The 17,616-nt window shown below is 45.5% G+C and overlaps 1 protein-coding gene across 10 annotated transcripts in view; it reads right to left on the bottom strand.

Annotated features, from left to right (window-relative positions):
* TNK2 (tyrosine kinase non receptor 2) overlaps positions 1-17,616 on the bottom strand; it is a 544,303-nt gene that overhangs the window by 75,366 nt on the left and 451,321 nt on the right. For all 10 annotated transcript variants that reach the window (XM_063916519.1, XM_063916517.1, XM_063916516.1 and 7 more), the window contains 2 exons: positions 11,339-11,491; positions 8,936-9,213 (listed from right to left, as the gene is read on the bottom strand). In XM_063916519.1, coding sequence (XP_063772589.1) covers positions 8,936-9,213; positions 11,339-11,491 — 431 coding nt within the window. The remainder of the gene's footprint in view (positions 1-8,935; positions 9,214-11,338; positions 11,492-17,616) is intronic.

The raw sequence follows: 17,616 nt of genomic DNA, 5'->3' as shown, positions 1-17,616 counted from the left end.
GCCCCCACTAGTCAAGTTGATTCCTTTGATTTTTATATAGATATGCAAAAATATATCAGAAAACTCACTGTGAAAAAGTTTTTTGCAAATAAGGATGCAACTGTAGTTGAAGATACTAGAGTTCCCTCAGGGCCTCAGTTTAAGCCCAAGTCATCCTTTTATCCAACTCATATGAGAGGAAGCTTTTTGGATTGCTTTAATAAATTGGTAATGGATGACGTTGAGAAAGTACTGAGGAGTAAAACTAAAAAATGTAACCTAACAAGAAAGGAATGGCAGGCGTTGAAAAGTCTGAGGGAAGATGAACAGGTAATTATCAAACCTGCAGATAAGGGTGGAGCAGTGGTCCTTGTGGACAGGGAGGACTATATGGCAGAAATCTATCGGCAATTGAATGATGGAGGCACATATGGAAAACTGAAGAGTGATCCAAGTGCTCGGATTGTGAAATCATTGTTAGCATTAACAGATGATGCCTTATCGAAAAATGTAATTACCAAATCCCAACATGAGTATATTAATATAAAATACCCATCAGTGCCGACCATTTACACCCTCCCGAAAGTCCACAAGGACCCTGTTCACCCTCCTGGTAGACCCATCATATCAGGTAGCAATAGTGTTACATCTAACCTTTCATCTGTAGTGGACCACTATTTACAGCCTTTGGTGAAGCGAACAAAATCCTATCTTAAAGATACGGGTGATGTGTTGAAGTTGCTGGATAGTATAGAGTGGAATGAAAATTTCATCCTAGTAAGTGCCGATGTCACAAGCCTATATACTATAATTCAGGAAGAAAGGGGAATAGAAGCAGTTAATTATTTTTTGGAACAGTCAGACTATTCCAGTGATCTTAAAAGCTTCATAATTGAACGTATCAGATTTATTCTGAACAACAATTATTTTGTGTTTAACAGCACATATTATCTGCAATGTATTGGGACTGCGATGGACACCAGGTTCGCCCCCAGTTACGCCAACCATTTCATGGCCTACTGGGAAGATCAAGTAGTGTGGCGTGATGGCGTTCTGGGGGCGGGCCTGGTGCTCTGGCGCAGATATATCGATGATTTGTTATTTATATGGGATTGGAGTATGGAGGAGCTTCAGCTCTTTCTAAATTCACTAAATGTGAATAGGTTCAACATTAACCTCACAGTTACTGTGAGCTCAGTAGAAATTGCATTTTTAGATTTGTGCATTTATGTAAAGAACAATGAGTTACAAACGAAATGATATCGAAAGACCACTGATTTTAATAATTTCATTGAAAAGGGGAGTCAACATCATGATAATTGGCTACATAGCATTCCCTATAGTCAATACATGAGGGTTAAACGTAACTGCACTGAAGTAGAAGTCTATGAGAGTCAATCAGCAGAGATGACTGATCGTTTTTTAGAGAAGGGATATGAAACCGAATGGTTAAAAGAAGCATATCAGAAGGTCAATACATTTGATAGGAAGGAGATGATCTATAATATTAAGAATAAAGTTGAGAATGAAGATAAACAGTGGTCCTTTATATCAGATTTCAACTCACAACATACACAAATTGAAGGTATTTTCAAAATGTGATATATGCCATAGAATGCAGCTGTGGTCTACTATATATAGGAAAAACGACTAGATGCCTAAAAATTAGGATGTCAGAACACCTATATAATATTAAGAAGGGACTTGAGACGCATTGTCTATCTGCTCATTTTAAATCTGTTCATGGTTGTAGTACAAATGGGATTAAGTCCTTTTGGGGAATCCAGCTTGTGGGTCCGACTTGGCGCAGCAAAGATATTGAGAATAGGCTGGCCAAGTCTGAGATGCGCTGGATCTACCAATTGGGGACCCTGTCATCTCAAGGACTGAACAGTGATTTCGAGTTAAAATGGTTCCTACAGTCCTAAATATGTATCCCTTCTATTCTTGTCTGGTTAATGTTTCTGTTTATTAAATTTATGTATAAGTGTCTTATACATTTTTTTTTTATATCTATATTTTTTCTATACAATTATTGGACCAATTTTGGTCCCTCATCGTGTGAGAACTTGGATCGGCTTTTAAGTGATCATCAATATCCCTGATTTCATAAGAATGGTTGAAGAACTGTTTGGAAATACAGGATCCTGGTTTAATTGCATTTAAACACAGTGGAACGCAAACAGGAAGTCATGGAGGACTCGTGGAACGCAAGAACGTCACTTCCGATGAGGCACTTCCTGTTTGGGAACGGACTTGTCCAAATTTTATGTGTCTCTTTTTAATAAGAAGCGGTTTTGCACTAGATAATTAGGAGGTTAATTCAGGGAGCATTTATATTATCTTTTTTTGATGATATGTATTAGAATAAGTTCAGACGTATGAATGTATGTATGGTGGAACGCAAACAGGAAGGAGCGGAGGACCCGTGGAACGCAAAAGCGTCATTTCCGGTCAAGCACTTCCTGTTTGGGAAACATCTTATTTAAAAGTGTACAGGTGTTTTTAATCTGAGAAGGGTGTTTTGTGTCAAGCTGATTATGAGGGTATATAAGGGAGTTGTCTGACTCTCTGGCCCTTGGCTTCTGAAGAAGGTCTTAGGACCGAAAACGCGTTTAAGCAAATTTCCATTTGGGATTCCAGCGCTTATAATATCTGACAATCGGCTCCACACCAAACGTCTTTGACAGTTGGGATTTCCTTTTGGATGCAGAGGGATTTCGGGTCGATACAGTGGCGGGTGTTAGGAATATTTGTGTTTGTTTTGCCTTGCATTACCTCATTCCTGCCTCTAGGGGTCTTACTTGTTGCCTCAGGTCTGAATGGCAGTTGCACACTGCCTCTGCAGGGTAATTACCTGATTGTGTGCACCTGGAGCCCAACACCCTGCTGCTATTTAACTCCAGCTCACAGGCACCTAGTTGCAGATCATTGCGGTTCCGTATGGAGTGAGACTGGGCTCTCTCCAGTAACCCTGTCCAGATTCTGCCTTATTTGCTTCTTGGAGACTTCCCTGCAGTTTGCTAAAACGCATGTGCCTTGCTTCTGGACTTCTTACCCTGCCGGTTCAACATCTACATTTCTGGACTATTATTTGCAGTTTGTTTCCATTCCTGCCTGATCACTTCATTTTTGGGTATGTTATTTTTCCCCTGCTTGATTTAAACCCGGATTTCTTCATGTTTATTTTGCATCTATGTTTAACCTGAAATATTCCATTTATCGTGTTTTGTTCCATGTAATCAAGCATCCAGTTTATATTTATTTTTACCACCACTTTTTCCACAATAAACTTTACTTAATTTTCACCTGGCTTCAGCTGACATCTTTCCAAGCACGCACACACAGAGAACTCTAGAAATCGTTACAGAATGATCTGCCAAAATAAACGTGTGCAGGAGTTTTGTTTTGATTCAGCTGAATCTCATACAATGGCTTCACTTCAGAAAGGTTCCCTGCCTCTCAAGTTTTTGCCGTTTTTGAGTTCTGCATTGCTGGTGGATTTCAGAGAGAAACTGGAGGGTATTCAAATCCTATCTTCAGAGATACTGTCTGCTCTGCCTGAAGATTCAGTAAGATTACCTGCTCCCTTTAAGGAGACGCAGGAAAAAAGGGGAAAAGATCAGTCTGGTGCTCTCAGTTCTGGCTGCTGTTTTTCTAGCGTAAGCAAAGGCAAGTTTTGGAGTTTTCCACGACCCAGTCTCTCTGAGGAAGAAAGGAGACATAGAAGGGATAAGAAGCTCTGTTTTTATTGCGGCAGGTCGGGACATTTTATTCAGTTATGTCCTGCTCGCAAACATAAAAAGAGCTTTCCTCATTCTGCCATAGTGCCAAATTCTGCTCAGTTATGCCACTGTGGTGCTCAAATTTCGAAAGGAGGGGTGTCCGGCCAAGCGACCCCAGGAGGGGTGTCCGGCCAAGCGACCCCAGGAGGGGTGTCCGGCCAAGCGACCCCAGGAGGGGTGTCCGGCCCTGCGACCCCAGGAGGGGTGTCCGGCCCTGCGACCCCAGGAGGGGTGTCCGGCCCTGCGACCCCAGGAGGGGTGTCCGGCCCTGCGACCCCAGGAGGGGTGTCCGGCCCTGCGACCCCAGGAGGGGTGTCCGGCCCTGCGACCCCAGGAGGGGTGTCGGTCCCTGCTGCCCTTGCCTTCGGGCATGAGGTCCCTGCTGCCCTTGCCTTCGGGCATGAGGTCCCTGCTGCCCTTGCCTTCGGGCATGAGGTCCCTGCTGCCCTTGCCTTCGGGCATGAGGTCCCTGCTGCCCTTGCCTTCGGGCATGAGGTCCCTGCTGCCCTTGCCTTCGGGCATGAGGTCCCTGCTGCCCTTGCCTCACGGCATGAGGTCCCTGCTGCCCTTGCCTCACGGCATGAGGTCCCTGCTGCCCTTGCCTCACGGCATGAGGTCCCTGCTGCCCTTGCCTCACGGCATGAGGTCCCTGCTGCCCTTGCCTCACGGCATGAGGTCCCTGCTGCCCTTGCCTCACGGCATGAGGTCCCTGCTGCCCTTGCCTCACGGCATGAGGTCCCTGTTGCCCTTGCCTCACGGCATGAGGTCCCCGTTGCCCTTGCCTCACGGCATGAGGTCCGAGAGGTGCCCGCTTCGCCAGAGGTCCGAGAGGTGCCCGCTTCGCCAGAGGTCCGAGAGGTGCCCGCTTCGCCAGAGGTCCGAGAGGTGCCCGCTTCGCCAGAGGTCCGAGAGGTGCCCGCTTCGCCAGAGGTCCGAGAGGTGCCCGCTTCGCCAGAGGTCCGAGAGGTGCCCGCTTCGCCAGAGGTCCGAGAGGTGCCCGCTTCGCCAGAGGTCCGAGAGGTGCCCGCTTCGCCAGAGGTCCGAGAGGTGCCCGCCTTGCCAGAGGTCCGAGAGGTGCCCGCCTTGCCAGAGGTCCGAGAGGTGCCCGCCTTGCCAGAGGTCCACGCTTTGCCAGAGGTCCGAGAGGTGTCCACCTTGCCAGAGGTCCGGCCAAGGCCTGTCCAGCCCCAGGAGGGGGTTCTGCCTGTCCAGCCCCAGGAGGGGGTTCTGCCTGTCCAGCCCCAGGAGGGGGTTCTGCCTGCCCAGCCCCAGGAGGGGGTTCTGCCTGCCCAGCCCCAGGAGGGGGTTCCGCCTGTCCAGCCCCAGGAGGGGGTTCCGCCTGTCAAACACCAGATAGAGGTGCCTGCCATGCCCGAGATCCAAGATTTGCCCGAGGATCTGCCTTACTTTTATGGAAATATCTCTCACTTTTTAGCTCTCTTCAGATATTATCTGAGTTTTGATGACTTGTCCCCTATTGATATCATTGCTAACGTATGTATGAGATTCAGAGGGAGGGCCTTGAAGTGGGTAAATGGTCTTATAGATAAGGGAGATCCAGTGTTACAAGATTTGCCCGGTTTCCTCAAGGCTGTGACCGAAAGATTCTGTCCATCAACTGTCCTCACTCTCCTAGATGAGTCTATAAAGGTGTGCCCGTCTGAGAACCTGCCTTTGCAGTCTGGGGAGCACCCTCAGTTTTTCAGATGTGGGCAGGTATCTCTAGGTGTTCACGCAGATTGCTCGGCAAGTTTAGCATCTTCAAATTTACCTTCCGTTCTTGATTCCATCCAGGAAAATAAGAAGTCAGTTCTACCGCTGGGTTGTGGCTCCGACTCTGAGAGTGAGCTTCTGTATGATCCTAGACTTGTTATTGATGGACCTGTATTGCCAAGTAGTGTCTTTGTGACACCTTCTAGTAAGTCTAGGCAACCCAAAAAGAAAGGAGGAAAAAAGAAGAGAAGATGAACTTTGAGGCGTCTGGAATCCGCCTGTTTAAAGGGGGGGATAATGTTAGGAATATTTGTGTTTGTTTTGCCTTGCATTACCTCATTCCTGCCTCTAGGGGTCTCACTTGTTGCCTCAGGTCTGAATGGCAGTTGCACACTGCCTCTGCAGGGTAATTACCTGATTGTGTGCACCTGGAGCCCAACACCCTGCTGCTATTTAACTCCAGCTCACAGGCACCTAGTTGCAGATCATTGCGGTTCCGTATGGAGTGAGACTGGGCTCTCTCCAGTAACCCTGTCCAGATTCTGCCTTATTTGCTTCTTGGAGACTTCCCTGCAGTTTGCTAAAACGCATGTGCCTTGCTTCTGGACTTCTTACCCTGCCGGTTCAACATCTACATTTCTGGACTATTATTTGCAGTTTGTTTCCATTCCTGCCTGATCACTTCATTTTTGGGTATGTTATTTTTCCCCTGCTTGATTTAAACCCGGATTTCTTCATGTTTATTTTGCATCTATGTTTAACCTGAAATATTCCATTTATCGTGTTTTGTTCCATGTAATCAAGCATCCAGTTTATATTTATTTTTACCACCACTTTTTCCACAATAAACTTTACTTAATTTTCACCTGGCTTCAGCTGACATCTTTCCAAGCACGCACACACAGAGAACTCTAGAAATCGTTACAGCGGGATACCAATTGACACACCATCTGTTTGGTGATATATGCCTTTTATGTTTTTTTAATTGTGAGTTTTTATTAAATTCTGTTCCTTTTAAGGCTGTATTGCACTATATTCGTTCTTTTAAGTTTTCAGTACCCTGCTGGTGATTCCTGGATATTCCTCTCATGAGGATGATATGTAAAGATTAATCTCAGCTATTACCCTGCTGGTGATTCCTGGATATACCTCTTATGAGGATAATATGCACAGATCAATCTCAGCTATGTGAGTGGAACCAATAAAAGCACGATTTGGATTTTTATCATTCTTTATTACACTATTGTGTTTATCTCTTTTGTTGTTTTAGAATCCAGTTTTAATTTGTGTAAGTGAAGGAGAACTGAATTTTATCTTGGTTCCTGTGAATATTAGGCCACCCTTTTCTGAATGTGATTGTGGTTACGGTAGCGCGACAAGTTCTCACTTTGGTATTTTATCTGCGCAGATGATACTCAAATCTACCTATCCTCCCCAGATTTGTCACCATCTGTATTGGTCAGGGTCACTGAATGCCTTTCTGCTGTTTCATCTTGGATGTCATCTCACCACCTCAAACTTAATATTTCCAAAACAGAGCTACTTATATTTTCACCGGCCAATAGTAGTTACCAACCTGATATCTATATCACTGTCGAGAACTCAACAATCAATACTACCCCACAAGCTCGCTGCCTAGGTGTCATACTTGACTCAGAACTGTCCTTTGCTACTCACATTCAATCTGTCTCAAGATCATGTTACATGCATCTAAAAAACATATCCAAAATACAACCATACCTTACACAAGACACTGCAAAAACTCTAATACATGCTCTCATTATCTCCCGCATTGATTATTGCAATAGTCTTCTTACTGGTCGTACCAAAAAGAGACTCTCACCACTACAATCCATTCTGAATGCAACTGCGAGGCTAATCTTCCTTGCTAGACGTTCATCGTCTGCAGATCCACTTTGTCAGTCCCTCCATTGGTTACCTGTATTCTACCGTATTCAATATAAAATACTTTTACTCACACATAAGGCCATTAACCTTACTACACCAATGTACATCTCTTCGTTCATCTCAAAATATCTCCCAACCCGACCTCTCCGATCTTCACAATATCTACGTCTCTCATCAACACTCATTACTTGCTCCCATGCACGATTGCAGGACTTTCTTCGGGCTGCACCCACTCTGTGGAATGCCCTAACACGCACAATAAGACTACCCCCTAGTCTCCAAACCTTCAAACGTTCCCTGAAAACTCACCTCTTCAGGCTAGCATATCACATTCCAGAACCGCTCACTCAACCTTCATAAGCTTTCCTATCCGATTATATCCCCACTGTGCAGTCCGCACATATCCTCCACATATTTTCTCTTTCTTCACTTTCCCTTCTTTCTGACCAGGGTTCATCATTGCTGTTATGTGATATCATGCAACCCACCTAGAACCTTTGCAATCCGGTGGACAAATATGTAATAGATAATGCCTTTCCTTGTGTATCAATGCCTTTTTCCCTATAGATTGTAAGCTTGTGAGCAGGGCCTTCCTACCGCTGACTGTTTGTTATTACCCAGTTTTGTTGTGTCATTGTGTCCAATTGTAAAGCGCAACGGAATTTGCTGCACTATATAAGAAACTGTTAATAAATAATAAATAAATAATAAAATTCTGAAGTGGTGCTTCTCCAGTGTCGGGATCTGGTCCTCTGAGTATGTGAGTGTATTGAGAGTGTCTGTGAGTGTTGGTAATGTGTGTAAGTGTGTATGCATTTGACTCCCCCATGTAGTTTAACCCCCAGAGGGTGGGAGAACTACATCTCCCAAGAGCAATGGGTCTCCCAGCAGCCACCTCCCCAGTGTAAAGATGGAGGGAAGACCACCGGGATTTGCAGAGACCCGCAGACAGATGAATTATTCTATTTTTTTTTTTTTTTTTTTTTTTACTAGCGCAGCAGGGTTTTCAGCTCTGAAAACTCTGCAACTGTTATTTTCATTGGAATCTGCGGGTATCGGAAGTACGCATACCCGCGGTGATACAAAATTGGCCATGAGATATGCAATGTTTTTTACCTCACTAAACCTCGCTCCGAAATGAATTCCCCTGGAGTGCCAAGGTACTGCATTGCTCATTCTCAACTAGGTATCATAAATTTATCAAGCTAATTTGTGATAAATAAATGCAATCCAAGCCAACGGGCCTGCTAGGAAACACAGAGATGTACATACAGTAAAATCCATATGATAAAGTCTTATAAACACTCCCACTAGTTTAATGTTCCTATTTTCTTAGAATAGAACACCATCTTATTTTGGTGTCATATGTGCAGATGTACTATAACTCAATGGACACATTAGCTTTTGTATTCTCAAGTGCACTAGAAAAATGATAGCTACAACCTAATTGCTTTTATGAGTAACAATGTATTTATGCATAAATCAATATTTTAGTTAAATGCCTTCTATAGAATTTGGGGCCTTTCTCTCTTTTTTAATGAAGCACTCACCAAGCAAAGGGCACCTTGCGATGTTCCTGCATGACATAGTGATCATCATTTTTGGGCAGCGCCCTCATGAGGCCAAAGTCACCAATTTTCACCAAGTCACTTGACGAAAGCAAGATGTTCCTGGCTGCAAGGTCCCGATGAATGAAACGTTTGGATTCCAGGTAGGCCATTCCATTAGCAATCTGTATGGCATAGTGACATAATGTGGAGATGAGGAAGTAACCCAGATTCTTACGCAATCGGTCCAGGAGAGAGCCCAATGGAGCAAGTTCTGTAACCTGGAAAACAGGTATTAATAAATTGCATTTAATACTCATTCTTATATTTGTATAAAATCAAATTCTACTATGATGGCAAGTAAGAAGTGTTATTTCCTAGCCAAAGCTGATATAACACAGTGTTTTCTCTGCATCCTATATAATAAAAGGCTAATGTTTTTCCTCATCTCAATGGGGGGGAATTCAATGGATTTGTGCGCCAGCGGCCACTAGATGGCACGTGCCGGAGCAATTCAAGAGTTGCTCTGTTCGGGGGGCGCACAGCCACCAGCGCTGACATTGCTCTTATGTTGTTTCGTCATTTCGACGGGCTGGTAACTAGTATCTTAATATCACAACCCTATCTTGCTCATTGGTAGGAAGAGAAGGGGGTGTATAACAATTTAAGAGCAGGAAGCATGCAGAGCCCCCCATTTCTCTTACCTTTCACAGTAAAAGTGGCAGCTAAAGGATTCCCTGTATCTGATCACATGATGATTATGCAGCTCACAGTCTCTGATAGGCAGGGGTCATGGTGACAGGGTCACCACAGCACTGCGATCCCAGGCTATCATTGGTGGGAGAGGAAGAGGAATATTGTGGGCAGGAAGGGTTAATGAAGGAGAGTAATTAATAACAGGGTGGGGTGAGGAAATGAATAACAGTGGTGAGGCTGGCTGATGGAGGAAGCAATGAATAACGGATGAGTGGTAATGATGAGTTAACAGTGACAATAAAGAATAGTGATGAATACCAGAGATGAGAGTTATAAAAAACAGTATTGAATTGTAGTGATGGATAGTGAAGGGGGTGATGAATAACACGGCTTGGGGGATGAGGAATAGGGTTGGTGGTAATGATTAGGAGGGGGAGCTGAATTACAAGGGTGGATGAGGGGGTTTGGGGGAACTTATTTAGTGATATCAGAGTAACTAAACTCCCTCCTTTGCTTTATACAATGGTTGGAATGGGAGGTGGTTGGGGGAAGCATAGCTCTTCTAAACCCCTAGGTACACCCTCACTGTTAGAGCATTGAGGCTCTGGATGGAACACGTGCTTTTGTGCTAACAGGGGTGTTAAGCTGGGTGTATCTGGCCATGTGCTGTTTCCAGGTGCCATGACTTCTTGTGTAGTGTTAGTACATAGTATTAAGCGTATGTCTTCAAATTAGGTAAAGAGTAGAAAAAAACTAAAAGATAAATATAGGGGTGGATTTACATAAATCTACTATACAATGATCTATGGTTTCATTTTCTAGAGAATAAAAAACAGAAGGCTTGCAATGATGAGAAGTTGTATATCTATCTGGCTGTAGTGTGTTGTCCTGTACTGTGATAGAAACATAGAAACATAGAAATTGACGGCATTATAAGGAGCATATTGTAGGTTATGAGGAGCTGAAAAGATCCATGGATGGACCAATAAAGAACTCGTTAAAATTCAAAGCCTGTTCAGCATCAAATGAGAACAAAGTATAGCTAATACATTCTGTATGGAAAAAGTGCCAATTCAGAGTGTGCTTATATACCGTAGTCAATAATCATGTCTATGCATTGCATAATTCAGCCAGATGGGTGAAGCATCACTAAGCACTTTATAAGTTTAGCTACTATGCCTCCTGGTGTTTAACTGAACACAATTTTGAGGTTGGCTTATAGCATGTTCGAAACTATTGCAGGCAATAACTATTTGTGACAACATACCAAAGTAACATCATTACAAGATGGACTTTGAGGGTGAAATAATTCCACAACAAAATATTCAGAACCTCCTACAATATTCAATTTAAAGGTGAAAAGTTTGTTTGGTTTACACTTATATAATTATAAGACAGTTTTTCCAAAGTTCGGTCCTCAAGACAAACTAGCAGACCAGGTTTCAAGCATATTCTTAGTTGAGCACAGGCGACTTAATTAGTACCTCAGTCATTTTTATTTAACCATCTGTACTCAAACCTGGATATTCTTAAAACCTGTACTCTTGCCTTCAGGCCCGAGTTTGGGAACACTATTATGAGAAATGTTTGTGTGTTTTCAAAATCAGTATAATAAATATACAACACAGTCACATACAGTAAGCGCAATATGAAAGCATATAACACACTTTGGGGTACAGATCCACTAGTGACAAGTCTAGGCTTTCATACCATCTTCATGGGATGTGTAAGGACCACTCCATATAGCCTGATGAGATTGACATGGTCGAGTGAGTGCATCGCATTGACCTCTCTGATAAAATCATCCAGGGCATCAGGCTGTGTAAGGACATCAGTCTTCAAGCACTTCACTGCAACGTTAAACTGGGAAAAATAATAATTTGTAAGAGTGCAATAAATAAAGTATGATCTCTAAAAAAAAGTTCTTATGTACCAATGACACAAGTCATTAAAAACAGGTTTGCTGGGGGACATTATTGTGGCACTAGACCAGGCTGGATGTGTCACAAGAAGTTTTAAGTAAAATCTGTTAAAATAGCATAATGAATGTTAGATGTACAGTATTTAATATTAATTATAATCATAATCACATGGAGGGTGCTCTACATACGAGTATCTCCAAGACAAAGTAGACCACAGAAAGGTGGTATTATGCTTCTATAGTTCCCCAGGCCTGTGGTGTGCCTCTGGAGAATAAGGGAAAAGAAAAAACTTAGCAGTGACCTTTACTAATGTGGCTGACACAGAGTATAGTCTCCACTGGCTGTTTAGTTGATAAAACCCTTAGGACGCCCATAACATTCCAACCACTGGGCTCAGCAATATGTGGCTCAGACTATTCAGCAACTGTCTGATCAAAAACGGTTTAATTTTTTAGAATCACTGCTGTCACTGCTATCACCTACAACTAAATCAATCTCTCATCATTATACTTGCTTATGCAATGTCTTAGACAAGAGATTCTCAGCACACTGAACAAGATCTAAATATCGCCAAGGCACACCATATTTTTTTACTCAAATAATAAGAATTTACTTACCGATAATTCTATTTCTCATAGTCCGTAGTGGATGCTGGGAACTCCGTAAGGACCATGGGGAATAGCGGCTCCGCAGGAGACTGGGCACAAAAGTAAAAGCTTTCTGACTAGCTGGTGTGCACTGGCTCCTCCCCCTATGACCCTCCTCCAAGCCTCAGTTAGGATACTGTGCCCGGACGAGCGTACATAATAAGGAAGGATCTTGAATCCCGGGTAAGACTCATACCAGCCACACCAATCACACCGTACAACTTGTGATCTGAACCCAGTTAACAGTATGATAAACGTAGGAGCCTCTGAAAAGATGGCTCACAACAATAAACAACCCGATTTTTGTAACAATAACTATATACAAGTATTGCAGACAATCCGCACTTGGGATGGGCGCCCAGCATCCACTACGGACTATGAGAAATAGAATTATCGGTAAGTAAATTCTTATTTTCTCTGACGTCCTAGTGGATGCTGGGAACTCCGTAAGGACCATGGGGATTATACCAAAGCTCCCAAACGGGCGGGAGAGTGCGGATGACTCTGCAGCACCGAATGAGAGAACTCCAGGTCCTCCTCAGCCAGGGTATCAAATTTGTAGAATTTAGCAAACGTGTTTGCCCCTGACCAAGTAGCTGCTCGGCAAAGTTGTAAAGCCGAGACCCCTCGGGCAGCCGCCCAAGATGAGCCCACTTTCCTTGTGGAATGGGCTTTTACAGATTTTGGCTGTGGCAGGCCTGCCACAGAATGTGCAAGCTGAATTGTACTACAAATCCAACGAGCAATCGTCTGCTTAGAAGCAGGAGCACCCAGCTTGTTGGGTGCATACAGGATAAACAGCGAGTCAGATTTTCTGACTCCAGCCGTCCTGGAAACATATATTTTCAGGGCCCTGACTACGTCCAGCAACTTGGAGTCCTCCAAGTCCCTAGTAGCCGCAGGCACCACAATAGGCTGGTTCATGTGAAACGCTGAAACCACCTTAGGGAGAAATTGAGGGCGAGTCCTCAGTTCTGCCCTGTCTGAATGAAAAATTAGGTAAGGGCTTTTATATGACAAAGCCGCCAATTCTGAGACACGCCTGGCTGAAGCCAGGGCTAACAGCATGACCACTTTCCATGTGAGATATTTCAATTCCACAGTGGTGAGTGGTTCAAACCAATGTGATTTTAGGAGACTCAACACTACATTGAGATCCCAAGGTGCCACTGGAGGCACAAAAGGAGGCTGTATATGCAGTACCCCTTTGACAAACGTCTGAACTTCAGGCACTGAAGCCAGTTCTTTTTGGAAGAAGATCGACAGGGCCGAAATTTGAACCTTAATGGACCCTAATTTAAGGCCCATAGATAGTCCTGTTTGCAGGAAATGCAGGAAACGACCCAGTTGAAATTCCTCTGTAGGGGCCTTCTTGGCCTCACACCACGCAACATATTTTCGCCAAATGCGGTGATAATGTTTTGCGGTTACATCCTTCCTGGCCTTGACCAGGGTAGGGATGACTTCATCTGGAATGCCTTTTTCCTTCAGGATCCGGCGTTCAACCTCCATGCCGTCAAACGCAGCCGCGGTAAGTCTTGGAACAGACAAGGTCCCTGCTGGAGCAGGTCCTTCCTTAGAGGTAGAGGCCACGGGTCCTCTGTGAGCATCTCTTGAAGTTCCGGGTACCAAGTCCTTCTTGGCCAATCCGGAGCCACGAGTATAGTTCTTACTCCTCTCCGTCTTATAATTCTCAATACCTTGGGTATGAGAGGCAGAGGAGGGAACACATACACTGACTGGTACACCGACGGTGTTACCAGAGCGTCCACAGCTATTGCCTGAGGGTCCCTTGACCTGGCGCAATACCTGTCTAGTTTTTTGTTGAGGCGGGACGCCATCATGTCCACCTTTGGTTTTTCCCAACGGTTTACAATCATGTGGTAGACTTCTGGATGAAGTCCCCACTCTCCCGGGTGGAGGTCGTGTCTGCTGAGGAAGTCTGCTTCCCAGTTGTCCACTCCCGGAATGAACACTGCTGACAGTGCTATCACATGATTTTCCGCCCAGCGAAGAATCCTTGCAGCTTCTGCCATTGCCCTCCTGCTTCTTGTGCCGCCCTGTCTGTTTACGTGGGCGACTGCCGTGATGTTGTCCGATTGGATCAATACCGACTGACCCTGAAGCAGAGGCCTTGCTTGGCTTAGGGCATTGTAAATTGCCCTTAGTTCCAGGATATTTATGTGAAGAGACGTTTCCATGCTTGACCACAAGCCCTGGAAATTTCTTCCCTGTGTGACTGCTCCCCAGCCTCTCAGGCTGGCATCCGTGGTCACCAGAATCCAGTCCTGAATGCCGAATCTGTGGCCCTCTAGAAGATGAGCACTCTGCAACCACCACAGGAGAGACACCCTTGTCCTTGGAGATAGGGTTATCCGCTGATGCATCTGAAGATGCGATCCGGACCATTTGTCCAGCAGATCCCACTGAAAAGTCCTTGCATGGAATCTTCCGAATGGAATCGCTTCGTAAGAAGCCACCATCTTTCCCAGGACCCTTGTGCATTGATGCACTGACACTTGTCCTGGTTTCAGGAGGTTCCTGACTAGCTCGGATAACTCCCTGGCCTTCTCCTCCGGGAGAAACACCTTTTTCTGGACTGTGTCCAGAATCATCCCTAGGAACAGTAGACGTGTTGTTGGAATCAGCTGCGATTTTGGAATATTTAGAATCCACCCGTGCTGACGTAGCACCACCTGAGATAGTGCTACTCCGACCTCTAACTGTTCCCTGGATCTTGCCCTTATCAGGAGATCGTCCAAGTAAGGGATAATTAAGACGCCTTTTCTTCGAAGAAGAATCATCATTTCGGCCATTACCTTGGTAAAGACCCGTGGTGCCGTGGACAATCCAAACGGCAGCGTCTGAAACTGATAATGACAGTTCTGTACCACAAACCTGAGGTACCCTTGGTGAGAAGGGTAGATTGGGACATGGAGATAAGCATCTTTGATGTCCAGAGACACCATATAGTCCCCTTCTTCCAGGTTCGCTATCACTGCTCTGAGTGATTCCATCTTGAATTTGAACCTTTTTATGTAAGTGTTCAATGATTTCAGATTTAAAATCGGTCTCACCGAGCCGTCCGGCTTCGGTACCACAAACAGCGTGGAATAATACCCCTTTCCCTGTTGTAGGAGGGGTACCTTGATTATCACCTGCTGGGAATACAGCTTGTGAATAGCTTCCAATACTGCCTCCCTGTCGGAGGGAGACGTTGGTAGAGCAGACTTCAGGAACCGGCGAGGGGGAGACGTCTCGAATTCCAATTTGTACCCCTGTGATACTACCTGCAGGATCCAGGGGTCCACTTGCGAGTGAGCCCACTGCGCGTTGAAATTTTTGAGACGGGCCCCCACCGTGCCTGAGTCCGCTTGTAAAGCCCCAGCGTCATGCTGAAGACTTGGCAGAAGCGGGGGAGGGCTTCTGATCCTGGGAAGAGGCTGCCTGCTGCAGTCTTTTTCCCCTTCCTCTGCCCCGGGGCAGAAATGAGTGGCCTTTTGCCCGCTTGCCCTTATGGGGACGAAAGGACTGAGTTTGAAAAGACGGTGTCTTTTTCTGCTGAGAGGTGACCTGGGGTAAAAAGGTGGATTTCCCAGCCGTCGCCGTGGCCACCAGGTCTGACAGACCGACCCCAAATAACTCCTCCCCTTTATACGGCAAAACTTCCATATGCCGTTTGGAATCCGCATCACCTGACCACTGTCGTGTCCATAAACTTCTTCTGGCAGAAATGGACAACGCACTTACTCTTGATGCCAGGGTGCAAATATCCCTCTGTGCATCTCGCATATATAGTAATGCATCCTTTAAATGCTCTATAGTCAATAATATACTGTCCCTATCCAGGGTATCAATATTTTCAGTCAGGGAATCCGACCAAGCCACTCCAGCGCTGCACATCCAGGCTGAGGCGATTGCTGGTCGTAGTATAACACCAGTATGTGTGTATATACCTTTTAGGATATTTTCCAGCTTTCTATCAGCTGGTTCCTTGAGGGCGGCCGTATCAGGAGACGGTAACGCCACTTGTTTTGATAAGCGTGTAAGTGTCTTATCTACCCTAGGGGGTGTTTCCCAACGCGCCCTAACCTCTGGCGGGAAAGGGTATAATGCCAATAATTTATTAGAAATCAGCAGTTTTTTATCGGGGGAAACCCACGCTTTGTCACACACCTCATTTAATTCATCTGATTCAGGAAAAACTATGGGTAGTTTTTTCACACCCCACATACCCCTTTTTGTGGTACTTGTAGTATCAGAAATGTTCAAAGCCTCCCTCATTGCCGTGATCATGTAACGTGTGGCCCTACTGGACATTACGTTTGTCTCGTCACCGTCGACACTGGAGTCAGTATCCGTGTCTGGGTCTGTGTCGACCATCTGAGGTAACGGGCGCTTTAGAGCCCCTGACGGTGTTTGAGACGCCTGGACAGGCACTAACTGATTTGCCGGCTGTCTCATGTCGTCAACAGTTTTTTGCAAAGTGCTGACACTGTCACGTAATTCCTTCCATACTACCATCCAGTCAGGTGTCGACTCCCTAGGGGGTGACATCACTATTACAGGCAATTGCTCCGCCTCCACATCATTTTCCTCCTCATACATGTCGACACAATCGTACCGACACACAGCACACACACAGGGAATGCTCTGATAGAGGACAGGACCCCACGAGCCCTTTGGGGAGACAGAGGGAGAGTTTGCCAGCACACACCAGAGCGCTATATATATGCAGGGATAACCTTATATAAGTGTTTCTCCCTTCTATAGCTGCTGTATATGTATTTTCTGCCAATTAGTGCCCCCCCTCTCTTGTTTTACCCTGATTCTGTAGCAGGACTGCAGGGGAGAGTCAGGGAGCCGTCCTTCCAGCGGAGCTGTGAGGGAAAATGGCGCTTGTGTGCTGAGGAGATAGGCTCCGCCCCCTTCACAGCGGCCTTTTCTCCCGCTTTTTTTAGGAAAACTGGCAGGGGTTAAATGCATCCATATAGCCCAGGAGCTATATGTGATGCATTTCTTTAGCCATATAAGGTTTAAAACATGTTTTATTGCGTCTCAGGGCGCTCCCCCCCAGCGCCCTGCACCCTCAGTGACCGGAGTGTGAAGTGTGCTGAGAGCAATGGCGCACAGCTGCAGTGCTGTGCGCTACCTTATTGAAGACAGGAACGTCTTCTGCCGCCGATTTTTCCGGACCTCTTCGCTCTTCTGGCTCTGTAAGGGGGCCGGCGGCGCGGCTCCGGGACCCATCCAGGCTGAACCTGTGATCGTCCCTCTGGAGCTAATGTCCAGTAGCCAAGAAGCCCAATCCACTCTGCATTCAGGTGAGTTCGCTTCTTCTCCCCTTAGTCCCACGATGCAGTGAGCCTGTTGCCAGCAGGTCTCACTGAAAATAAAAAAAACTATTTAAAACTTTTAC

The sequence above is a fragment of the Pseudophryne corroboree genome, chromosome 4, assembly GCF_028390025.1.
Source record: "Pseudophryne corroboree isolate aPseCor3 chromosome 4, aPseCor3.hap2, whole genome shotgun sequence".
Taxonomy (NCBI): domain Eukaryota; kingdom Metazoa; phylum Chordata; class Amphibia; order Anura; family Myobatrachidae; genus Pseudophryne; species Pseudophryne corroboree.
The sequence above is the reverse complement of the archived record's forward strand: the minus strand, read 5'-3'. Positions and strand labels throughout refer to the sequence as shown.